This window comes from Sander vitreus, chromosome 8, assembly GCF_031162955.1.
Source record: "Sander vitreus isolate 19-12246 chromosome 8, sanVit1, whole genome shotgun sequence".
Classification (NCBI taxonomy): domain Eukaryota; kingdom Metazoa; phylum Chordata; class Actinopteri; order Perciformes; family Percidae; genus Sander; species Sander vitreus.
The window spans coordinates 8,216,843-8,243,447 of NC_135862.1; the positions used below are offsets into that span (position 1 = coordinate 8,216,843).

A 26,605-nucleotide genomic window follows, 5' to 3' on the forward strand; every position below is an offset into this window, starting at 1 on the left:
TATGCACTTGTATCATTAGACAAAGAAACCCGAGTACCAGTAATTTCCCCTTAAGTAAACTCAAAGCAGCCGTGACGCATCGTTATGAGGAAGTTGCAGCTGTTTTTATGGTATGACTAGATTAACCTTGTGATAAGTTTTAATGCAGAAAAAGCTCACTTATCCTCGTCTGTGTGGGAAAAGGAAAGGCGTGACTGCATTACTTGTTTTGGGCTGTGAGGGAGCCCAGGCATCGTGATGTGAAACCCTTCAGTGCTGCAGCCCCATTCACTGTCCTTTAGTATTCACACCACGCACTTCACCACCACTGTCAAGATAGCCAAAATAAGATATGTGACTTCCTTTCCTTTCACATGCATACACACAGTGTTGTTGTTACTTTTATATAATATATTCTTGGATTATTCTTACTAATGCATTTAACTGTAAACATCTTAATCCTGCAGCTGCCAAGGTGGAACAAATGTAATAGCAATTTCTCATATTTTATAAGATGATCATATGAATAAGTAGTTGGCAATTAAATGTAGTGCAGAATAGAATTTACCTCTGGAATAGAATAAAGTACACAAACGAGAATGGAAGATAAGATAAAACTTTATGTATCCCAATGTAATACTCAAGTAAAGTAGGCTACAAGTAAGATAAGATAAGATGGTTCTTTATTGATCCCCACAGGAGACATCCAGGTGTTGCAGCAGCACAAGACAGAAATGAGTAAAGATAGAGAAGTACAAGTACAAAATAAAATAATAAATAAGAATTAATAAAATAAATATATAAACGGTATATACAACTAGCAAACGAGTAAAAGTAAATGAACTATTTCAGAGCAATTAAAGACAAGTTACGAGCTATGCAGTCTACGGTTACGAGGTAAGGGATATGTTAAAGTGACAAGTTGGTGGTGGACAAGGGACGAGGTGAAGGGACATGTTATTATCACTCCTATTATTAGCAGCGAGTCTAGAATATATATGTAAACAGTGTACACCAGAAATACAATCTAGTATATGATGTGGTAAGACAGTATAACATATTAACATAACCATAACATAAGATATAGTACAGGTGCAATATAATAGTAGTGCTAATATATATATATATATATATATATATATATATATATATATATATATATATATATATATATATATATATATTATATATAGCTATGCTAGACTATATATAGTATAGTATATATATATATATATATATATATATATATATATATATATATATATATACTATAATGTCTAGCATAGCAGTATAACATTGAATATCAATGTATGAATAGTAGTCTAGTTTAGCCTAATATAGGTGTATTATTGCAAAGAATATAAATAAAGCCAACAGAGAGTGAATGGAGAGGGAGTGATGAGAGAGTCTGAGTGTGGCAGACACTGGGAATTGTGTACATTTTACACTTTTATTTTGAAGCTAGAACTACATTTCCGGTCTCGTTCTGTGTTTCTCCGTCCATCTTTACGTCGCTCCGGTTAAACCTTCTCCTCCCTGCTTTCATTCCATCAGAGGCGCTTCATCACCGACGCTCCCGTCCACCTGTCGCTCCCTCCCTGCAGAAAACAAAAAAAAATGGCAAGCAGCTTCTCAAGAATCCTGTCCTCCAAACGAAAAATCCAGATCCTGTCGTTGGTGGGGGGTTCTGTAACGGCTGGATTTCTACTGCACCGGGATCATGTCAGTGCTGGAGGAGTGCCTGTGCGCAGGAGCTACCCCGCCAGGTAACGGTACCCCGCCGGTGTGTGTGAAATGGCTTTAAAAACACCATGTATGTCATTATGTTCATTAATTAAGAAGTCCTATTTAGTTATAATGTCATGTCATCGACGTAAATTAAGCATAAGTATGTTCTACAGTAAAGAGTTAATGAAAAAAGGCGGGGTGTGAAACATCAAAGTAACCTTGTTTAGCTACAGTTAACAATTTTACCACCCCGACCCATATAGATGCCTTTAAGGACACTACTAAAAACAGTCACTTTAAACAACACCTTTGCTGCCATTACGTCTCTTGTTCAATATAATAGGATTTGTATTGTGATTTATTTGGAGGGGGAGGGGCGGGGGGTAGGCTACTTGAGTAAATGTAGAGTTACATTTCTCCGCTGCCTGTAAAGGTGTTGACATTGGTTTGGAGATTAGCATGTGGGCTCAGCCATCGCTCTCCGTTGGTCTGAGGTCATCTCAGTTGTGTTTCAGTGGCATGGTGAATAAGCAGTGCAACAGGATACCCTGTAACACAGTCTTTGATGGCTTTTTCTTATCAAGCCACAATTAACAGACATAATCGTAATCTAACATCATACCCTGAATCCTGCCAGCCGGATAGCGGCCCAACTCTTATTAATTATGAATCTTTAAAAGTTGTGTAATGTTAGAGGAAAGGTAAGGCTAACAAAAACTGTGGACTTCATGGTTTTATCAATCATTCCTTTTGGACAAATGTGCCCAGGGACCCTGAATAGGAAGCTTGCCGGTATTATTAAATCCTGCAATAAGAACAGATACCAATGCATATTGTACAATGTGCACATATTATTGGAGCATATTCAGTGGTATGATACTGATCTGAATCTGGACCCACATTTTGTGTCTGCGGCCACCCTTGTTTTCCTGGCTCTGAAAAGGTTGTAATGCACTGCCCCCATGGCTTAGGTGTTGGGACGCCGACCGTAGGCTGCAGCTTTTGTTGCATCTCTCCTTCATTTCCTGCCATCCCTCTACTGGTGCTATCTAATAAAGGCATAAAATGCCCCAAAAATGGATAATAATAAGAAAAATAGGAACATCGTAATAGCAGTTTGTGCAAGGCAAGCACTGATAACATTAACCGCCTTCTCAACTCATTGTTGTGGAGGAAAGGGGAATTTGTGCCTTTGTGTAGTAGACTAGGAAAGGTAGAATTATACCAAGCCAAGTTTCTCTGTGACAAAAATGTTGGATACCTTTATTATCATCATCAGTGATGCTTGGTATTTTGTCACATTGTTCGGGGAGCAATTATTAAATACAGGTTTTGTATAATTTTAAATTTAAATAACATAGCCTTCCTTATCTTTTGACAGACAGCAGGAAACAGGAACCCATGAGCTACTTAGTCTGTGCTGCTTTTGCAATTTTAGTCTCAGTCCATCCAGAAAGTATTTTGTTTGAATAAAAGCCACCAGTCTTTGACAGCAGGTTCTTTTTGTTTCCATACTAGCTTGTCCAAAGACCTAAATAATTAATAACAGATAGAGGTGAATTAGTCATTAGCCTTGTGTTAATTCAGCAGCATTATTTTATTGAAACAATGTAAATGTAAAGGCTTTCTTCTCCATCTGCATCAAATTAATGGCACTTATGTTACGTTTGTTATCATATATGAAACACTGTGCACTAGCTGTTCTTTCTGTCAATTTGCCATTTTTCAGTCTTGAGCCATGAGGCGTTGTCTTCAACATATATCATTTAGCTTTAATTATTATTCACAATGTCCCAGCATATCATACATTATTATCCTCAACTATAATACAGTTAGTAGACACGTTTTGCAGCAGGTTGTCCCATAGCCATTAGGTCACAGGTTTAAACCCCAGTTACCTGTACTGTACGTGCCATTTGGAAGTGTCCTTGAGTGAGTCACTCACTCCGCACCTGCTCCAATGGCACAGCTCCATGGTTAACCTGTGGCCACACTGCTTTTTTTTCTTAAATATCAATGCAGCATTATGTTATCTTGAATTTGTATTTGTGCAGTGCGGAGTACCCTGACTTGCGCAAGCACAACAACTGCATGGCCAGTCACCTGACACCTGCCATCTATGCCAAGCTGTGTGATAAGGCCACTCCCAACGGGTATACGCTGGACCAGGCCATTCAGACAGGCGTGGACAACCCTGGGCACCCGTTCATCAAGACTGTTGGTATGGTGGCTGGAGACGAGGAGTCTTACGAGGTCAGATATCATTGTACTTTTTCAAGCACACAAATACACACATGCAAGCTCCTCACTTTGCAGTGGCAAGGACAACATTGACAAAGTCCACTCTGCAGAAAATTACATAGTATTTCAAAGTACTGGAAATTGGTATTGGTATGACTTAAGAAATTGTCTAACCCAACTTGTTTTTACTATTAAGACAATTTCTAGAGACGTGAAACCACTTTAATCATCAGAAATGATTTTGAAATGTGTCTTGTAGTAGGAAGGAGTATTACAGCACAGTTTTAGGCCAGGACACCTCTTTTGGGATGTGTCAGTCTATCTATAGTGAGGGTCTAACTATATTTCCATTTTAATCTAGTACTTCCTTTAGAGGCCCCAAAAATATCTCGGACTTCTTCCTGTCAGTATGTTTTTTTTTTTTTTATCTGATATGAATCGGGAGCCACCATTCAGTGGTAGTGTTATAGTTCAGTACACACTGATAATCTATTATAAATGACATAAATGATCTGATTCTGCTGGACAGTCTTGTGGTCCAGAAACACCCTTTGCCTGTTGGGATAATGTCCGATGTCACATCATATTATGTCCAGATTTTAGCACATAAATGATTAATCCATAAATGTCCTGTATTTTTATATTCCTAAATTGTGGGTCTGTCTCAGGTATTTGCAGACCTGCTGAACCCTGTCATCAAAGAAAGGCACAATGGCTACGACCCCTGCACCATGAAGCACCCCACCGACCTGGACTCCAGCAAGGTAATACTCTCAATGTCAATACAGAGCTTCATCTTGTCAGAGAACTCAAATCAGCAATGTGCGAAATATATGTAGAAATATTTCCCTACCTGCCTTTGTTTCAGATCCATTCGGGCAACTTTGACGCAAATTATGTGCTGTCGTCCAGGGTGAGAACGGGCCGCAGTATCCGTGGGCTGAGCCTGCCTCCCGCCTGCACCCGGGCAGAGCGCAGGGAGGTGGAGAGGGTGGTGGTGGAAGCCCTCGCCGGCCTGAAGGATGACCTGGCCGGGAAGTACTTCAGTCTCACCCAGATGACAGACGAGGAGCAGCAACAGCTCATTGATGTGAGTGATACAGTGGTGCTGTATGCATAGGAAGATGTTATACATTATTGAGGTACCACTTTTGACTTGCAGTCATTTAACAATTCCAGTTTGTTTAGATTTCAGACAGAGGTCACGTTTATTAAAGGGACTCACAAAAATCATACACTGTATGCAGTGTGAATGCAAGAAAAAATGTGCTCAATACATATATATATATATATATATATATATATATATATATATATATATATATATATATATATTATTGGGTAATGTTCCAAACATGGCTATTTCATGCTTATTTGTTTTTGTAGAAACAGAATCTTTTCACAGTTTCATCACATTTAGAACTAAAATTCTAGTAAACTATAACACCAGAACAGTTTATTTTTTTTATTTCACGTCCCTCAACTCTGTTGCGAACAATTGTCTAAACTTCACATATCCTTCTTATAATCAGTCATTTTAATACAGTAGCAGCAGTGGTTGTACATGATCTGTGGACCGTGCTAGATCACTTTTTGAATCGTAAAATACACAAAGCACCTGCCAAGTGCAAAGTGATAGTAATGCCTAGTGTACGGATCTGATTCCCAATGAGGTTACTTACGTTAAAACATATACACTCATGGTAAAGATGTTGAGTCTACTGTGGATGTGGTTGAAACTTGCCACAAGTTTTAGCAGAGGAAACAAAATAAGGAGTAGACAATTTTATCTTGTTATCAGAAATGGGTTTGAGTCGAGCCTGCCATGGCATTTTTCTCCTACCCACAATGAGAAAGATTGACCAGATTATTGAATTCTCAAGTCTCACACCCTCATTTTTTCTGTCTCCCTGTGACAATACTGTCCAATCCAAGTTAGCCATTGTTGGCACTTTGAGTATAAAATGTCTTTTCTCTGTATTTACAATAGGACCACTTCCTGTTTGACAAGCCTGTGTCACCCCTCCTGACATGTGCAGGCATGGCCCGTGATTGGCCAGATGCCCGTGGTATATGGTAAGTGATAAAACCTGATGATACAACTTTCTGGCTGATTGAGCAAACTTCTTTATTCAAGGCAAGACAAGACAAGGGTAATATTATTTTAAATGTAATGGAAAACCTAATTGATTTGATAGAATTGATCAGTTTTGGCACTTGCTGATTGTCTGCTGACTGACTTACTGATTTCATTTATTCATGATACCTATAGAATATGTTTATATACTAAGTCAACTTGTAGGTTGGTTTTGCACCATTTATGTTCAGCCCTCCATCAGATTCTCTTTGGCATCCTCACTCTCTACATCATTTCTTTAAGGTGGTGTAGGTCATCCATATAACCATTATGTGTGTATATATATATATATATATATATATATATATACTGGAACAACACACTCAGTAATCTTGGACAGAGGGTATTTTTTGCCAGTTTTTATCAGATTTTTGGGATTGTCATTAATTTATTTTAGGGGGTTAATTGTGGTATCTTGACAAATTAACAATCAGTTTGATTCGCTAGGATTTGTATGAACGTTTTCCTCCATTGCTGGAAACTGGCAGTAGGTCATACAAACAATCTCAAAACTGTAATCTTCCCTCTGTCCAGAATCAGGCCAATCTTTTAAATGCTTAATTGAATGTCCCCTAATATTTAACTTTACAGGCATCTTACCAACTTTACAATTAATTTCTGAGTTGGCATGGTTGCTCCGGTAATATCATTTCCCCATTGCTGAGCTGTGGTGGAGGTGTATGAGCAATGCGGACAATGCTCCCTCAGCCCTGAGTTTCAGCTTGTGCCCAGGAATAGCCAAATGCAAAGCATCAGCCAGACAAAATCAATCACCAGCCTCCCTCCTCTCTCCCTCTGCCAGCCGTATCAGCCTCTCCTCTCCTTAATAATTCACCTTCACTTCATCCCTCCGTCATCTCTTTTTTCCAGTCCACTGGCAGCTTTCTCTTTCCCTCTCTCTTTTCCTCTCTCCACCCTGCTGTCTCCGTAACCTATCTATTACCTTATTAAATCTCCAACAATATTAAGGAGGTCAGTTTGGACTAAAAGCCTTTGTAGTGACAGTGTATAGGTGTGTATAGGGCCATCAAGATCCATGCTTCCCCTGGGGAGCATGAATGTGTTCAGCAAATGTCACTGTACTTTACAGTACTTTACTTTACAGATTTTTAATTATAATGCCATTAATATTTAGAGCAAAACTCATGGGAATTCGGTCAGTCGCCTTTGAAGTATCATGCTATCTGACTCTTCCCTAAGTACATTTATGTGTACTCAAGTCTCCATAGAAAACGAGATCTTAATCTCAATGGGAGGTTATTTGTGTACGGCAAGTGATTTTTTTTTTACCTGCTAAGGGCAATAGATAAAAAGTCAGGAATGTTGTCATTTGGATTTATACCATGAATGCCTGTACCATTCAAGCCATGTGCTAGTTCTAATGTACAAACAAACCTACTGACATCACTATTCATAGAGCCCCATCACTAGTGTGGCTAAAGATAGATTTTCAATAACAATGTCAGAGAAAAGCATACCTTTCTTGTAAGCTTTTCTCTATTGCTGACAAACTGTTCATGAGTTGTGAGGTTTCCATCCGACAGACTTAACTTTACGTTATGTTTTCTAAGATGTCTACTTTCTTTTAAGTATGTCATAAATCAATTCGACGGACATTACAAAGCCCTGTAAGCACAGTGCAGCCTTGCAGACCACTCTGAGAAACACAACAGTCAGTGACGTGTGGCAAAAACAAGCATTCTCCTCAGTGACTGATGTTTAATGGCCTTCTCTCTACTCACTAATGTGATATGGCTCCCTTAATAGAGAAAACCCATCACCAATCTCTACTTATTAACTTATCCTACACACTTTCTGCCAATATGCTTCCAAAATACCACGTATCTATTGATTCAGTCTGGGAAAAATGATTCAAATATTGATTTATGTATGACATACTGTATATTCGTATTTGGAATCAGTAAATATAATTGAAGTTGTTGATCATGTAAGAAATAAAGACATGGTTATAAGGTATGGATAAAAAAGGTATATCAGCTCTGTGTTCAACTGTTTACTGGTTACTGCATCAGAATAAATGACCCCTCCCTGGGTGCTGCATTGTGTCTGTCCACTGCTATCTTGATAGCTATGATGGGGCAAACACAGAGGACAAATAACCCTTATCCACTGCGATCAGTACTATATAACTCAAATGTAATATAACTTCTCTCTGTGCAGGCACAACAATGACAAGACATTCCTGATTTGGATCAATGAGGAGGATCACACCAGGGTCATCTCTATGGAGAAGGGAGGGAACATGAAGAGAGTCTTTGAGAGGTTCTGCAAAGGCCTCAAGGAGGTAAGGCTGTGCTTGTATACGTGTGTGGATTGTTTAAGATGTTGAGATGAGAGAGAGACTATGGATAGGAATGACAAAGAGGAGACTGAACTTTGACGGTCTTCAGATTTTTCACTATGATCTGGATGCACCATGTTTCCATGTCATCTCAGGATGTCATATAAACAAGGACTACAGTGAATTACCACCAACCAGTTTGATGTGCACAGAAGCACATACACTTGGGTGGTTATTTTGCAGCAGCCTTGTGTCAGTTGTGGGTGATTTAACCAAGTTACTGGATCACAGTAGACCATTGTGCACTTGGGCAGAGCATCTTTACGTTGGCAGCTGTAACGGACATATCTATCCTGCTGTCATCAGATGGCTGTAGGGATTTCATCAGCCAAAGGGGAGGGCATTAATACAGTGTAAAAGCATCTAGTGTATGCTTGCAAAAGCAAAAAAAACTACTTGTATAGTCTTTGCCCTGTCATGAAAATAAAGCCTGTAGACAGATGCACAAAAACACACTGTCCAATCACGGCCGTGCAAACATAAATTATTTATCTAAGCTGTCCAAGTTTCCCATTCGAGAAAAAGGACAAGACATGCAACATCTGGTGCTGCACTGTTGCACTGAGGGTGTGACAAAAAACAGTGCTACACGAGCGCCATTTAAACTCCAACAGTATGCCAGTGTGTGTGCCAGTCCACTCCCACCAGAGTTCATTCAACAGTCCTACAAGTCAACAGCTCTCCATTCTTAACTTGTCAGCACTGAAAAATGAAAACAGCCACTAACAATTTGAACAGTATGTACATAACCATCAAACCAAAATCATCATCACATCCATCTACCAGAGGTCAGAGATTGTATGATTGAAACACACACTCATTGTGTTGCGACTGATTCTATCTCTCTAAGGTGGAGCGTCTGATCCAGGAGAGAGGCTGGGAGTTCATGTGGAGTGAGAAGCTCGGTTACATCCTCACCTGCCCCTCCAACCTGGGCACAGGGCTCAGGGCCGGGGTTCACGTCAAACTGCCAAGGCTGAGCAAGGTAACACAATAGTTGTGATAGAAAGAAAATAATTTGATACTCATGCTTGAGTAGATAATGGGGGATCTTTTGTGCCACTATTCTATTTGTGTGTCACACATTGAAAACCAAGAGTGTCTGCATGGCCTGGAAAACATCAAAGTATTAAATTATAAAAGCTGAGGCCTCAAAAAAACTAAATGATCTTGTGTTCTTAATGAATAAATTACTTCATATGAATATTTTACTTCAACTATAATATTTGTACTGTGTAGGGCTATTACAAAATGCCAAATAAGTTATTATTTTATTGCATTTGTTTTTATTAAACTTTAAAAATGATGTGCAACAATTAAAACTGCCAAATAACATTGTCAGAGGTTTTATTGGTCATGTTCACCCGAAAATGAGCTGTTCATAAGGTTATTAATTAAATGTTGGTGGATGTGAGCTCAAAAGGTCTGCATGTAAATAAAGTAATCATTTCACAATATGGTGATTAAAGTGCTTTGAAAGTAGAATAACTCCTCTCCGCCTACCCCAAGGATCCCCGCCTCAATACAATCCTGAACAACCTGCGTCTGCAGAAGCGAGGGACCGGTGGTGTGGACACCGCTGCTGTGGGCGGAGTGTTCGACATCTCCAACCTGGACCGCCTGGGACTGTCTGAGGTAGGGAAACATCTGTAGAAATGCACAGAGATGGTGGCTGAGTGAAGACAAAGACTGTGAGCAATGGCGCCTTAACGCACGGGCCTTTAGGGGCCACATGAGACATGAGCTTAAAAAAATGTTTAAATATAGGCTAATATCATAAATTATGATATTAGCCTATATATTTGCACCGCCACCATGAACAATATTAGGCCAGGGAAGTCACAGAGGTTTCCCGTGCATAGTCGATAATCAGCGCACTGTAGTGTATATCCGCATTTTGTAATTCTTCAAATCACAAATTGGGTAGCCGTAGCTATGTAGCTATGTGCTGAGGAAGGGGAAAGAGAAGGAGTGGCGCTGGTAGGAGATAGGATATTGGAGGGTTTTTAATAGAAAAGACTGAAAGACTTTTCGTGTTGCATGACTGTAGTGGGTGAACGTGTGGACACATATATAAGCTAGGACTTTGCGGGACCATTGCTCAGTAAATCCTCCCTGTATAAACAAATTCAAAATGAATAGTTATTGCGTCACAGTGTTATCAGTGTAGCATTTACCATGTCACCTTGGAGACAGCAACTGGACCATTGCCAAACATTTTTTTTGTGATAACAAGTTGGATTTTGTGGAGCACAAAATAGCAACTCAATTATGTCACAAAACGGACAGACGGTTGTTGCTAAAGCTGTTTTCCACAATTGCAAGAGGAGAGGAGTGAGAGGAAGAATAGAGGAGCGGACAGGAGAGGAAGAAGAGAGGAGTGTTCTTGTCCAGACTGTACATGTAGTTTGTCTTTATGATGTACTTGTCCATGTTGTTACGCCTGACGGAGTCATACTTTACAATGGAGCTGTTCTCTATTGTTGTGAACGTGTGGTCGCTTAATTTATTCTGATTACACAGAGAGAGGAGATGGCTCTTCGCTGTTTCTGGGTGGAGTGCAGTGTACTGATTAGCTCTCAATTAATTTAATTCTAATTTTCTTACTGTTCCATAACTTGAAGATCTTTGTGATTGACTGAACATAGACTGCCCATTGCATCTGTGCAAAAATAAATCCAGGACTGTGACATAAAGAGGTTTAAGAGTTGGAAGATAAGTGGAGCATTATGGCCGTCTGACTCCAATATCCACTTCTGTTTTTTGAGAGCGTGGGCTGCTCACTGCTGTTTGGTCCTCCATCATTCAGACTGATGAGAGGAGCACTCTGAGGGTGGAGTCAACAAGTAAATAGATGGAGGAAGGGACAGCTGGAGCAAAGTGCAGGAGAACAATAAGAAGTTTCCAATCAGAGCAAAGACAGTATCCTGGATGTGCAAAACAAAAATCTTAAATTTCTGGGAAAACATAGGAAAAAAGGCTTTCAAAATGTCTGAGTTTAACTCAGTATTCAGCTTAAATTAAACTACTTAGTAAATGTGATTCTCAAAAGCACAATGTACAGCCTATCTCAGGCCACTTGGTTCTAAGGTTTAGTATTGTCTGCATCAAACACATTAAAAGTATACTGTGCAGGATTTGTTCAATGGTGTTTGTGGACACACGGCATTCGAAGTTGGTCCTGCTCAATGAGCCAGAGAGAAAGAGAGAGGCTCAATTTGGGGATGTGAACAGGCCCCCGCACCCTGCGCACCCCCCTGTTTTCAACTGGGGGGCGTGCAAACTCACATGGAGCCCAAATGCTTTTTGCTGATGTCCATAAACTTTAAATTAACAGCATAATAAGAAGAAACAAAGAAAATACAGGTAGAGGGCAGGGTCCCTGCAGATACAGACACCGCCACACACTTCTAATGGGTCATAAGTGATGATTGAGAGGGATTACTTTTGTATGAGTCTATCCATTGTTTTTTAGGAAAATCATGCATAGTATACCTTTCAACATGTTGCATTATCTGAATAGTATCTAAATCTGGATGTGGAAAAAATGTTAGTTAAAGACTTGAAAGATTTGATGTTTCTCTGTGAGTACAAAACATCCTGGGGTTCTGCCTTCTATATTCAAACTGTGCAACTATAGTTTATAAACCTTACAGCTAACACACCAAATGTTGTAAATGAGAGCTGCAGGCAAGTCTGTTTTGGAGGTGGGTTTTGCTTTTGACTATAGTTTGGAGAAGGCATTCCTTAAAAAGGTTATTGGCCTCTAGTTGAAGCTGTCTCACAGCTCAGTTAAGAGTGCAGAATGCTTGTGTTTATATTTGGTGGTGTCTGTAATGGCTACGCTTTGGTAGAGAGGGGTTTGCAGATGTTAGGTCTGAGACCGCTCTGTGTCTGTAGTTACTCTAGCTCTGCTATCCGTACCCTTAAAGGTGCAGTAGGTAAGACTTATAAAACTAACTTTCTGTCATATTTGCTGAAACTGACCCTATGTTCGAGTAGAACTGCATGAAGCAAGTAATAGCTAAAAAAAATCTGGCTCCTCTGGCACCACCTACAACCTGTAATGAGATTTGCAAAAATCCACCGCTCCCTGTTCAGATGCACCAATCTGGGGGGTGGGGGGGATCAATTAACATTCTCCCTTGTGGGGGGAGGGGCTTAGGAGACTGTTTTGGTCTTTAGCAGAAAGAGGGGGAGGGGACTGAGAAGTTGTCGATGTTCAAATTTTTTGGCTAAGTCCTGGATCTTCACAATCCTACCTACAGCACCTTTAATTAGAGCTAAAAGACGGTAAATAAAATATTTGAAAGATAACCTCCATATTTTAAGACATCAAAATACTATATATATATATATATATATATATATATACTGCTTTCAATAATAATTTGAGTCCGATAGGCTTGCTGATCATTTTCTATGCAAAAATAGATAAAAGCACTAAAATGTGATGCGTCTCTCCCTCAGGTCCAGCTGGTGCAGACAGTGATTGATGGCGTCAACTACCTAATCGAGTGTGAGAAGAAACTGGAGAAAGGCCAGGACATCAAGGTGCCGCCACCCCTTAAGTATTTCAAGTAGACGCTGATCCCTGACCCCAGCCAACAAACCTCTGGGCACACACATGCACAAACCCCTTGCTCGGTGCCCATAGATATTATAAATATCTATGTCATTGCCTCATTTATTTCCACTACTTATCTAACCACCTCTCCCTGTCCCATAGTATACCTCTCTATAATATAATCTACATATATTATACGCAGCTATCTGGCTAAACCAAACCAGAGTCCCAGCATACTGCATTGGGCTTTAGTGTGTTTCAGATGGGTTTCTATATTAAACTCAAATTTAAACCTAGCTCTGATGGCAGCAAACTTAAATCAAGATTAATCAAGGATGCACAAACTGTAGGCTGTTGTAACCAAAGCCCACCGAACCTGGCTTTACCTTGCCTCTGTCCCCTCCCACCGCATGTCCTATATACTCTTCCCCTCATTCCTGTGTGTTGATTGATCATCCCTATTATCTGGTGCTTGTATTGTCCATCCATTTGTGCTCTACTTTCCATCATGGATTGTGTGTACACAGTTTCTTTTCACCATTTTGAGTAGATTTGGATGTAGATTCACAGTGTAAGATTGAAGATACTCGTGTTCTCCAGAGGTTTGTTGACACACTGGTGTCAAAATGTAATGTTATAACACACTGGCCGGGCTTGGTTCTGTACTGTAAGCTCCTGAAGCAATATCATTCCAGCTCACCATGAAATGTTGCACTGTAATGTCTTTTATTAAAGAAATCATCTATTTAACAGCAGTTTCTCTGTCTGTCATTTGTTGATAGAGCGCTGCTTTTTTTCCCCTTCTTCTACATGAGCCAGACGTCATTCTTTGGTATCCAAGAGGATTTTGCCAGAGCATAAAGCCCAAGCTTTAAGTAACCATGGTAACCAAGCTTGAGGTGCATGGTTGCAATCAGCGTGGTTGCATAGTGTCATGTGACAATGTTTAGTCAGGGTTCTTGTTTTCGCACAGAGCCAAGACTTTTCCTGACTTTATTAAACATTTTAGGCCCCTCACTTATACTGCAAAGGCAGTCTTGTCTGTGCACCAGTTAAAGCACAAGGCAGGTAATATTCTATATATTTTTAAATTTGTGACCTGTTTTTAAATGTCTTTAGTAGGAACCAGTGGTTTGGGGGCTGAGTGTCACAGTGCACTGAGAAAGTATTGAAAGATAGAACACATTGTTATTTTTATGTATTTTCATGGGATGTTGATGTAAACAAAAATATAGAATATTGCCAGGCTTATCATTTAAGCTCCATGATGAATTACTATTAAATCTAACTGTGAACATGTAGTATAGTGCAAACACCCAGTATACAACCATGGCGGGAAATGTGCGAAATTAACTGTGTGCCTTCAAAAGTGAATATGAACCCAAATATGTGTCCGTCTTTTGTTTAAAGGTGAGTGCAAAGACGTTCTCTGCAGTTCAGGGAGTATGTAACAAGTGCTTTGTCTCTTGCAGAATGAATAGATTTTTATTGTCTCCAGTGATGAAAAAGGCAACAATTTCCCCAGTGTTTTGGTCTGGACGCTGACAGGACAACAAGGCGTTCAGTGTTCGGACAAGACGCAGCTGAGATGTCAAGTGTTGGTGTTCTGTTTCTCTCACTTCAAGGATTTGGAGGACGGTTCTAATGTCCTGAATACATCCTCCTCCTCCCTCCCTCTCAATCGCTCACAGTACTCGGAGCATGTCACCAGCATAATGCTGCAGACTTCTCTCCTCCTCCTCGTTCTAGATGTGGCTGAGGAGCAAGCGGGTTGCTGTGGCAACCACTTCACAGAGGCAATGGGGGCTTTGATTTGAGAGGGAAGGGGCTTTGTGGGGGAAACAGAAAGACAAATCTCTACAGTGCAGAAGAGTGCAGCAGAGTGCACAGCCACACACATGAAACAGGTTCCTGAGATAAAATGGTGATTGAACAGTGACGTCAATACTGTAACTAACAGACTTTGCGATAAAATGTTGATTAAATGATAATAAAAAAAGGCTTTACAGTATTAAGTGTAAGGTGTAAAGGCGATATGCTGAGATGCCTTTGGGCGTACAGATGTTTTACAAAATGCTGTGCAGTGCAATACTGTTCGCAGCTCCACTGACATTAAATGTCTTGAAAACACAACTCAAGCCTCTAACCTCATTTGGTCCCTAAATGATTTCCATCTAATTTTGCCATTCCCATATCAGCTGTGAGTTTACAGTAAACGGTGGCTGGTCTGGAAGAAAGAGCTCTGGATTAGCACGGCTCGGCAGGCAGCATGGAGATGACGGGGCTTATGAGGTGTTGCTAAAAGAAACTTGTCTGTTTAGGAAGCAAGGTTTATAATAATAATAATGAAAGGACACACATTTTAGATGGAAACAGTGGACCTTTATTTGAAAGTCATGAGTCCATTAGTGCTTAAATAATCATGTTAATTTTTTACCCAAGCATTGCAGAATGGGGTTTTCTTGTTTAACAGGGCAGGCAAATAATACCTACTGAATGCACAATGTATTATAAAGACTATAATACTTTTTATAATATAAATATTTTATAATTTACTATATGATCAAATACTATATTTTTCTTGAACAATCTTATCTGATTTGTCTCTTTTCCTTTATCTTATCTGAATGAGTGGAGAGCATTGTTTATTATTGACATCTTATTTATTATATTCTTTACATACAATAACATCAGACAGCTATTTGAGCAGTGGCAAGGGTTCTGTCTTTATAAAACAAATGTGGCACAATAGAGATTTTGAGTTGTTTAAAACTTAAATTTTTAGTCCTCCTGATTTCATTGCTTTTTATATCCCTTATATGTTCAAGATTTTCACTACTAGTCTCTAACTATCCGCCTCAAAAAGGCAATGTAATTTGAAGTTATATGGGTGAATGTCAGAGTTGAAAACACTAACATTTACACATTCACACTACAACTGCAGTTTGAAGAGAAAAAAACATGATTCTGATGAAAAGATGATGAAGGCCTAAGCTTTAAAGGAAACACTGCTGAAAGACACTTAGACAGGTTACATAGGGATATTTGGATTTTGCAAGCATCAGACTTGTTACTTTCGGTTTTGGGACATCTCACTGGACATCAGAGTAGCATGTAAATCTACAGCTTGTGATAGTAATTGTAATATTGTAAAATACTAACTAAAATAGGATTAGTGAGAGTCCCAAACTCTATAAGTAAAAACCTAAAAGAACCTACGGAGGTGTTGTATGACTTGTGTAACAGTGATGGAATATATGTTTGTTATAACATACCTGACTATGAACGCTCGGTTACGTTGTAACCTTGGTTCCCTGAGTGAAGAGACTATCTCTCCAGCTGTAGGCCGCTCGGAGACGGTTCCGATCAAACTATCAGTGATTCCACGCCAGCACAGGTGCTTTATAGGAAATAGCATAGGGCGTGGCCGGGCAAGCCGGTGTGTCTTGAAGAAGTATCCACTTACCTGACCTCAGGGGGATCATCCCAGTGGTGTAGTCAAATGTATTGTAGTATGTATACTGTAGGTCAGGGGCGTAGCACAAAATTCTGGGCCCTGTAGAAAGGCATTTTCTATTGGCCCCTCCCCACATCCACAGCTATTCATTCTAGCATCTTTTTGGGCCCTCCTCACATGAGGGCCCTGGGTACTCAGTCCCCTTTTTCCACCCAGTCCGACGCTCCTGCTGTAGGCTACTGTATATATATTGGCCTATATACATGGGCCAGAATCTGCCTTTGGGGAAGGGGGGGCATATTATAGTGGGGGGTCTGGGTGTCCTCCCCCAGGGAAGTTTTGAGCATCAACAACTTCATTTTCTGCATTTGGATACACTTTATTGCACCAATTTACGGTGGAAATATACCTTTATTTAGCCTATGCAAAGAAAAATATTTCAAAAATATAATGGAAAGTATTTTGTTGCGTGTCATTGGACATTTTAAGTGGGTATATGGAAATCCTGGAGCTTTCTTAGTGCGTATACCTGCGTATCACGTAGACTACACCACTGGATCATCCCCGTACATATGGAATATGTAACAGTGGAGAGATAGTCTCGATACCATAGAGAACAGAGTATAGTGATTGAGGAGCACTCTGTGCTGTCAGAGAGCTCCCTCTGCTGGACCAATAATATAACTGCAGCATTATGAAGAAGGAAAATATTTAGCACGTACTGTATGTGACATTGTTAATGAATATGAAGCTTGTTTTTGTCTGTAATAAGAATGATAATGAAATCTGCTTAAGGGGCTTTGTTTTGAAAGTCAGACAATGTCTACCAGAGCAGATTTAAACTGATATTTAATCATTTTGTATTGTTGAGGTTGAGATCAAGAAACATTCATAGTCAGACAACTAACCAGCAAACAAAACAACACCAATTAGACCAGACAACCACAATCAACAAATAACTAATACAAACAATCACAAGAGTCATAAAAGTCATCAGAGGCTCTTGACATTATATTAATTTAAGATAGATATATTTATTGCACATTATTGTTTTAAATTGGATACCACAAAGGAATTTTATAAAGCTGGCCACCTACATAGTTGTCTCCTAATCACAGCCAGATGAACCTGTTAGTGGACCCCAGGGCAAGAACTGTTGCCTCCCCTCCGTCCTCCCACATTCAGTGCATTGAGTATGCACTCTGTTGCCTCCAGGTTCAGAACACATGACCTCTTTATCTTCTGTGTATCAGTTACTTTGTAATAATTCTGATTAATCACAACTTTATTTAGGAAGATGCACCATGTGAGCACAATACAAACTAAAAGGATAATGGTATTAAAACTAGATTTTAGAAACAGGGCACCTCTATAACACAGGGCCTCAAGATTAAGTAATGGTACTGGGCTTACCTTAGTTAATATTTTACTTAACTAGTGCAAAAAACAACTGACAATTGCACACATAGGTGAAAATCCATTAATCATCAATCATCATCCTTAATCATAATAGACACATTTTGTGCTTTTTTTTGTCATTATCTTAATCATCTTATTTATGTCTTAAATTCTCATTTTTTATTTGCATGGTTTTCTTTTTGTTTTTGAAATATATATTTAAATGAGCATTGTTGGAGGGAGCCTGAGATCCAAGATTTTCGTTGCCAACAACTGCTTCTCTGTAATTGTTGTGCATGATTATGACAATAAAAAACGTGATTGTTGTTATATGAGAGAAGTTGTGTTCTTATTTCACCACTGCAACTGTATTTTTGGTGTCTAATAAATCCATGGATTGGTCACTTGTATGCACATGACGTAAACAACATACTGTAATCGACACATTTTAGAGTTGTTTGCAGTTCATTAAAAGCCACGTTATTAAGCAGCAAACTATTAACATGACCACTTCCGCGTCTGTTTCCCTTGGTGTGATGCGAAGAGTTGTGACTATGGTGGTTCTGAGACGATGGTATCCTGTTTGCCTGCCTCTCATTGGCTAACCGAGGCAGAGTGACGCATCGCATGGACCAATGGGAGGTTGCCACACTGTGGTTAGGAGAGGTCTCGCTGTTTGCCTGAACATCCTCACCGCTTCCATCCCTTTCTCTTTCGACTAGTCTGCATTTGGCCCAGTCCGAGGAGCTTGCAGCCTTGGCTTTCACTTTTACCGAAGAGGGGCTGCCGCGGACACACTTTGCAATTCAAACTTTTTTTTGTTAAACAAAGTGAAATATATTTTTAAACTACCGCGGTGTGCGATGTTGAGGGTGATCTTTTTGGCCGCTCTCACCGGCTTCACCTGGGCCAGTGATGTGCTTGATTACACGGATGATGATTTCGAAAGCAAGATTGGACACCATGAACTCGCTCTTGTGGAATTTTTTGCCCCTTGGTGAGTATGTTCACGCTTTGTAAAGACTATATGAGCAATTATGTTTGCAAACGTTAAATATGCTAGATGCCTCACAGCAAGTAGACACTGCTGAGTACTGAGTTCGATACCCAGTTCGAGCAGGCCCTTTCTGTGTGGAGTTGCTAGCCAACTAGCTGTATTCATAGACTTTAAGTGGATCTGAGATAACAAGACTGCCACCATTTGACAGTACATTTAAACATTAAACTGTAACAATAAAAGACAATTAGTCCTGACTTGCATTTTTAACTGCTGTGAATCATTTTCAATGTAAGATGCGTCGTGCTAATGAGGCTATGAGGAAGTTAGGGGTGTGTCCTTTCGCTGGTGTAACGTTGTGATTGGCCAGGGAAGTTTTGGTGTCCACCTCTGATTGGTCCAGAGGAACTGTGACGTGTTTCAACTGTGCCAAACTTGAAGTTAAGCAGGATGCTATACATTAAAACGTAATTTGTAGAGCAGAAATAGATTTTATTTTTTGTTGCAAAAAATACACTGGTTCCAGTTGATCGAATGTGAATATTAGCTGTTGTCTTAATTGTCTATGATAAGCAACCAAATCTCTTATAGTTTCAGACTATTGCACAGAAGAAATATCTAATATATTGGGCTTTAGGAAATTGCGATGGTCATTTAGGTTATTTGCTGACATTTTATGGACCAAATGATTCATCGAATGATCAACAGAGTAATTAATTAAATATATAATAGTAAGTAAATAATAATAGTTACTTGCATTTCCTAATAATTTTTACAAGCTAATTAAAGTTAAATGATTTTAAATCTTGTGAGTCATTTTCCACATTTAATAACCTTTTATGTATTTTAAAAATCCAATTGAATTACCTCAGATATCAAATTCCACACTGAGATCACTAGATCTCCCTCAGGATCTTTGCCAAGCTGAAAGTTGAATACAGCTTTAGTGTAACTTGTTCTCTTGTTTGACTGATCCATATCCTCTGTCCATTAGGTGCGGCCATTGTAAACGGCTAGCACCCGAGTATGAGGCAGCCGCCACACGTCTGAAAGGCACTGTCGCTCTGGCCAAGGTATTGCATAATGCAGTTCACTTAACTTTGTCCACTTAACGATGCCTTTGTGCACTCTGTACTATAGTACTCTCTGTATCTCTTCAGAAAGTGAATGTTTTTTTTTTTTTTCCCCCTTAGGTTGACTGCACATCCAACAGCAACACATGCAGCAAATATGGTGTTAGTGGCTACCCAACTCTGAAGATCTTTAGGGATGGAGAGGAAACTGGTCCCTATGATGGTCCCAGAACCGCAGGTATTTGCCTCTGATGTGATTTTTGTGGGGTTTTTTTTTAAATGGCTTAAATGCTCTCACACTTGCACAAGTACTCCTTTTTTATATATGCTTATTTCTGTCACCTCATGGTCATCTTTATTTTTCCTGCCTCTATCTTTTCTTCTCTCTGTGTTGTTCGTCTGCTTCCCTCTTGCTCTCTGTAGATGGGATTGTCAGTTTCCTTAAGAAGCAGGCTGGACCAGCTTCTGTGGAGCTTAAGGCTGACACAGACTTGGCAAAGTACACTTCAGACCAGGACGCAAGTGTTGTTGGTGAGTTACTGTTTGAATTTCAGTGAAAGTTGGGAACAATGGGACCATGGTTATTGCATCCTGATCTGAACATGATTCAATTTTCCTTCCCAGGGTTCTTTTCTGATGACAAAAGCACAGCAAAGACAGAGTTCCTGAAGGCAGCCAGCGCCTTGAGGGACAACTACCGCTTCGCCCACACAAACTCTGAGGCTCTCCTCCAGAGCCACGGCATTGACGGAGAGTAAGTAGCTCTTTCTGCCTTTGGCCCAGTCTGTGCCAGTTTGTGCTTTGAGTCCTTGGGAGCGGATATTAGTAATAAAGTGAAAATGACTTGCGTCCTTAAACCTTTTTATATCACCAGTGTAGCTGTTGTTGGTGCAGCAAGACTGCAGTGACATTTCCCGTTTTGTTTTACAGGGGAATCGTCCTGTTTCGCCCACCAAGACTCAACAACAAGTTTGAAGACGGCTACGTAAAATACAGCGAGGACAAATATACCAGCAACAAAATAAAGAAGTTCATCCAGGACAACATGTGAGTCTTGATTCTCTTTAGTGGAGACAGTTATCTCACGTACATCATCTAACATACAAATACTCATGTTCCAGTTTGACAGCAGAGCTGATTCCTTTTTCTTTTACAGTAGTTTGTCTTGTTGGCAGTGGTAAAGTCATCTTGCATAGTAACGGCACATATTTACATTGATGGCCCAGTGCCAACAGGACTTTGTGTAGTAGGTGAGGTGTCCACTCTGCAAACACAGTCAGCTCTCACTGAACTCTGGGAAATGCATACATTTAGGATGTGTTTGGTTCTTGTGATGAACAAATACTGGACTTTATTATCTGTGTCATTACATTTTGGAGGCTAAATAAGATAATTGAGTGATTAAGAAGAAAAACAACAAATGATTGGTATTTGCAGTCTGAAAAAAGTATTACCATTGTAGACACTTGGGTATTTGTGAGTACAATCAGCTGGCCCATTTATCTTTCCCAGTTATGTCTGGTCATTTTAGTTGTGTAATGTCATTTTTAAGTTGATGTGCCCAGTCAGTTTGATAGAGCTTTTATTTTTTAGATGTTCTACAGTGAGCTTAAGAACACGTGGTTTAGTAAGGACTCTTAAGTGTGAAACTGTTATTTTAGCTCTCTTCCCCTCCCCCACAGTATTTTTCCCAGTATGTATGTGATAAGTGCCTTTTTTTTATTTTTACATTTTCTTAATTTAAAGGTGGATATTGAACATGTTTAGCTTTTTATTTTGAATTTCCAACACGCATATTGATAAAACTGTAACAAAAAAATGACAGTAGTACACATGTTTTAACAATGTTGTGACAAAGATTACAGAGCAGTGTCTTGTATTTTTGTACACGACTCAAAATTTACTTTCACTTTGCCCCGCCTCTTGTCTAAAACACTTATTGAACATGAGAACTAGTCTGTGTTTTGTCTTTCTGAAAGGTGTGAACAGTGTGGTTAGATCTCAACCTTTTAAACAAACTAAATTATTGCATTTGGTACACTGCTGTAGACCATCACTGGCTTATGTGGTTGTCCATAACTGGCTAAAAGAGTATAGTTTGTTGGTTTACATTCCTTTTGTAAACTGATTCATTCTTACTTTCTCTTTTCACCTCAGCTTTGGAATCTGCCCCCACATGACGGACGACAACAAAGACCAGCTGAGGGGGAAAGACCTGCTGGTGGCTTATTATGATGTTGATTATGAAAAAAACCCCAAAGGCTCCAACTACTGGAGGAACAGGTATGTGTCTCTAAACTTACCCCAGTAGTACCCCAGCACCATGCAGTAGCTATTGGCTTTCTCACTTTGAGCTCAAATCTCAGCGGTTTCATTTCTTTAAACGCAAGGAGACTGTGTGTCTCCTCTGTGGCCGTTAATCACCAGGTTCTAATAAACAATATTGAAATCAAAGCAACACTTGTTTTTCACTTTGTCTTCCACAATTTTTAACCCATTGCACCCTGAGAATGCTTAGCTGAACTCGCGTGTGCCCTCATAGTTGGATTTAGCCCTGAATACAACCTTTTGACTTGAGATGCCACTTTCATCCTCATTTTCAACAGACCAAACTTTAACATTTCACAGGGTGATGAAGGTGGCCAAGAGCTTCCTAGATCAGGGCAAGAAGCTGAACTTTGCCGTGGCCAGCAAGAGCATGTTCAGCCAAGATGTGTCCGAGTTCGGCATGGATGGCAGCTCAGGAGAACTGCCTCTGGTGGCCATCCGCACCGGCAAGGGAGACAAATACGTCATGACCGAGGAGTTCTCGTAAGTCAAATGTTATTTTTCTTGTTTGCCACAAGTGCATTACCACACAAAGCATGCACATTGTGAATCATTTAAATATACACACACACCCTCCCTTTGGCTAGACTTTAAAAGAATGTTGAACTAATGGTGTTTCTACAGAAAATGCCACTGTGTTACTCAGTAAATGCATATTTAACACAGTGAGGAGGTTCTTGTCTCTAGTATTAGACCACTAGATAAACAGAAATAATGGCACAAGTCACCCATTTTCATTTGCCTGCAGGAGCAGCGTAATTATGTAGAAGTTGTACATTAAAGTCTGATCATGTGAAAACTTGGAGATGTATTGATTTTGTGTTTCCCAAACACTTCCATTTCATTTCTGATTCCCTAAACAAGTTCTGCTTTTGTTCCAACAGTCGTGATGGGAAAGCTCTGGAGCGTTTCCTTCAGGATTACTTTGATGGCAAGTTGAAGCGTTACCTCAAATCAGAGCCCATCCCAGAGAACAACGATGGACCTGTCAAGGTGAGATGAAACGTCCAGGAAGATTCTTCATTTCTTCCTAACATGTGCTGTGTGTTTGTGTTTTTTGTATTGTTTATTTGTTATAAATGTGACCTCTTGGTTTTTTTAATACTGTTTCTGCATGTTGCTCCCACATTTTCTTTCAGCATGTGTAATATTTACACTCTGACAGTGTAAAACTGATAACTTAAAGCTGTGGTAGGCGTTTTTTTATTTTAAACCTATTTTTGGCGTCAATGGGCAAAAATTCCATAATCTTTCAGTATATTATAATTCAAGTGGTCTGAGAGAGAACTAGACTTCTGCACCACATTGACGCTGTTTTCAGGCTTCAGAAAATCTAAAATGGTTCAGTGGAATGATTGCTTAATAAATTTGAAGCTCTGTAGAACTTCAAAAAAAGGTATAAAAATCTACAGTACAATAATACATGTTATCTACTGTGATTATAGGCTAGTAAATCAGTTGTTGTTTGATGTACTTTACTTGAGTATTTTCATTCTACTCCACTACACTTTGGAGGCAAATATTGTACTTTTTACTCTACAGCATGGGTATAATACATTTAGTTAAATTGCAGATTTAGATTAACAATACAAAATATAAATCAACTAATAAATTATGATATATTAATATAGATTAAGCCACCTGGTGGTGTATATAAAGTAATTAAAATTGGCCCCACCATTACCACATTATAGTGATGTACACATGATGAATCCATCTCATCATAGTCCAATAACATTATTGGACTAAGGCTGATTGTCTTAAGCAACTATCATGACTTTTACATTTTAACTGCAATACTATCAATCCATAATGAGTAAACTTCTTCTTCTGTCATTTGTATTGAGGTTGTTGTGGCCGAGAACTTCGACTCCATCGTCAACGACGACAGCAAAGACGTGCTGATCGAGTTCTACGCTCCGTGGTGCGGACACTGCAAGAGCCTGGAGCCCAAATTCAACGAGCTGGGAGAGAAGGTGAGGGAACGGAGATAGTACTCTGAATAAAAGCTGCAGTTTAATGACCTTAGGTACTCTTTATGCGAGTACTGTTGGATTAGTGGTTGTCTGGCTAGCATGGTCTAAACAAAACTGGCAGACTCTAGAAAGTAGATTTTGTGAACTAGCTTGCAAACCGTTAACAGTTTCTCTCCTCTACTCTTAAAGCTTGCCGGTGATCCCAATGTTGTCATTGCCAAGATGGACGCCACAGCAAACGATGTGCCATCTCCATATGAAGTCAGCGGGTGAGTCATGAGTTCCGTCAATGTAATACTCAGGGAAAGCCTTGAATGTTTGAGAATTTTGGCAACGTAATATTTTGGAAATGTAACACCCAAATTCATCAATCCTGCTCACCACATCCCTGAGAAACTGTATGGTGGAGCTATGCTTTGATGCTTAATTCACTCGACTGGATCACTAGGGCAAAAAATACTATATACTTCCCGATCATGGCACCAAAAACCTTTTCTTTTAGTTCTTTGATTTCAACAAAGTCAACAGTCATTAAAAGTTCTGGAAGTTAAACATCCAGACAGACATATCAGTGCATTGCAGATAGATCGGTATCGGTTAATATGTCAGCCGATAAGTATCAAGACATTTCAGTATATAAATGCCAAACTGGGTTTGAAGTCATTTAGAAAACAGTGAGGTCATCACAGTTCCTCTACCAGAGAACACTGACAAGTAGATTTTTCCAATTCTAAGATGTGCAGCGCAGTATGTATATTGGTCACAAATGTAAAGGTTCAGACCCACGAGGCCGATAATCGGACAGTCTGGTGAGGTCATTGACTCGAGTCTGTTCGGTGTTTTCCGTGCCGTCTGCCTTCATTTTGGCCGATTTGACATGTATAATCGGCGGGGCGGACACTGCCGGCAGTCGGACTCAAATGACCCATCTGATTGGTAGAGTGCTAACCCAGAAACGGGGAGCGGAATGAGCGTGACTAGAGTCTCTCAAAATCTGACGAAAATCTTTTAAACTGACCTTTGTTGATCTGAAATGAAGACAGATTCAGTAACTGTATGGCCTATTTCTCGCTTAAAATGTTTTCAGAAACACGTTTCGGTGAACTATTTTAGTACAATATGAGATCGTATTCTGAACAAGACGCCATGACATTCTGTCTTTGAATTTCCGGAGAAACCAGACCCACGTGACGCGTTCGTCCAATCAGCTGCCGGTTTTCATTTTTGGGCGACAATACAGATTAGCGCCGCCTGCTGTTATGGAGACGTATTACGTCTCGTCGCTTTGGTGTGTTCCGAGGCACTTTTTTGACCAACTCGGGGAGACTGATCAGTCCAACTGCCTTTTCTGCCGAGGGTCGGCCATCTGGTCGGTGTGTCTCGACCTTAAGGGATACTTATCAAGATTTTGGCTTGTGTGTGTTGGGATTTTTAAAATGTATCAAGATATCGTCGTCTGCCTCGATAATCCTGTGTCGATTGAGCTATAAAGTTAATCCTATCTCCTTAATCTTTTTTTTTTTTTTTTAGTTTCCCAACATTGTACTTTGCCCCAGCTGGACGTAAGATGAGCCCAAAGAAATACGAGGTGAGAATCGGCTTGAAGTGATGATTAAAACAAAGTGAATTCCTGTTTATATACACTCTGCTAATGGTCCCGTCTCACTGCTCGTGTTGCAGGGAGGTCGCGAGGTGAGTGACTTCATCTCCTACCTGAAGAGGGAGGCCACCAACCCCTTGGCAGTGCAGGAGGAGACCAAGAAGAAGAAGAAGAAGAAGAAGGACGATGACAAGACAGAGCTATAAAAGCTCCAAACAGGAACTCAACATCCCCAACACAATAGGAGGAAGGAGGATTGGGGAAATCCATGCAAAGAAAGAACTAAATTATATTCCACTCTCTTAGTGAACTACCGAATGCTCTGAGGCCAAGTCGAAAAGACGCGGCCCTCCTTTAGGTCCTCCACTGCTCTGGGGAATCAGTGGAGAGGTGGTGGCCAGGGCCTGCCCGCTGTTTAAAAACAAAACAAAATTTTTAGGGAAGAGGGGACAGCTTTTGAAAATTGAGATTTTTATTTCCCCTGGTCTGTCTACTTCACCTCAGACTGATGCACTTTGGTTTGACACCCATCTCCAGTCATCTGTCGCTTTGGTTTTTGTTGTTGTCGTCGTCACAGGGGATGATGCTAATGGTGAATTCTTCTTCTTTTTTTTTTTTTTTGTCTTTGTAACACGTCTTTGTTTTTGTACATTTGGAAGGATTGTGAAATAAAAAGGCCCACAAAACCAAAACTATGATTTTCATTCATGAACATAAAATGTTTTATCATACTGCCTAAAACTGTTGCAGATTTATTTTAAG

At 39.8% G+C, this 26,605-nt stretch overlaps 2 protein-coding genes across 2 annotated transcripts; both read left to right on the forward strand.

Annotated features, from left to right (window-relative positions):
* Positions 1–1,510: 1,510 nt before the first annotated feature.
* LOC144521487 (creatine kinase U-type, mitochondrial-like) lies at positions 1,511–13,759 on the forward strand. The gene is made up of 9 exons (XM_078256033.1): positions 1,511–1,745; positions 3,762–3,960; positions 4,617–4,712; positions 4,817–5,038; positions 5,939–6,024; positions 8,267–8,390; positions 9,298–9,432; positions 9,957–10,082; positions 12,918–13,759. Exons 1-9 carry the CDS (start codon positions 1,597–1,599, stop codon positions 13,029–13,031), a joined length of 1,251 nt encoding a protein of 416 aa, XP_078112159.1. The 5' UTR covers positions 1,511–1,596; the 3' UTR covers positions 13,032–13,759.
* A 4,799-nt stretch (positions 13,760–18,558) lies between these two features.
* Positions 18,559–26,535, forward strand: pdia3 (protein disulfide isomerase family A, member 3). The gene is made up of 13 exons (XM_078256608.1): positions 18,559–18,866; positions 19,861–19,939; positions 20,060–20,177; positions 20,363–20,470; positions 20,564–20,693; positions 20,870–20,986; positions 22,097–22,222; positions 22,568–22,750; positions 23,152–23,260; positions 24,115–24,243; positions 24,433–24,512; positions 25,774–25,831; positions 25,924–26,535. Exons 1-13 carry the CDS (start codon positions 18,733–18,735, stop codon positions 26,047–26,049), a joined length of 1,497 nt encoding a protein of 498 aa, XP_078112734.1. The 5' UTR covers positions 18,559–18,732; the 3' UTR covers positions 26,050–26,535.
* The last annotated feature ends 70 nt before the right edge of the window (positions 26,536–26,605 follow it).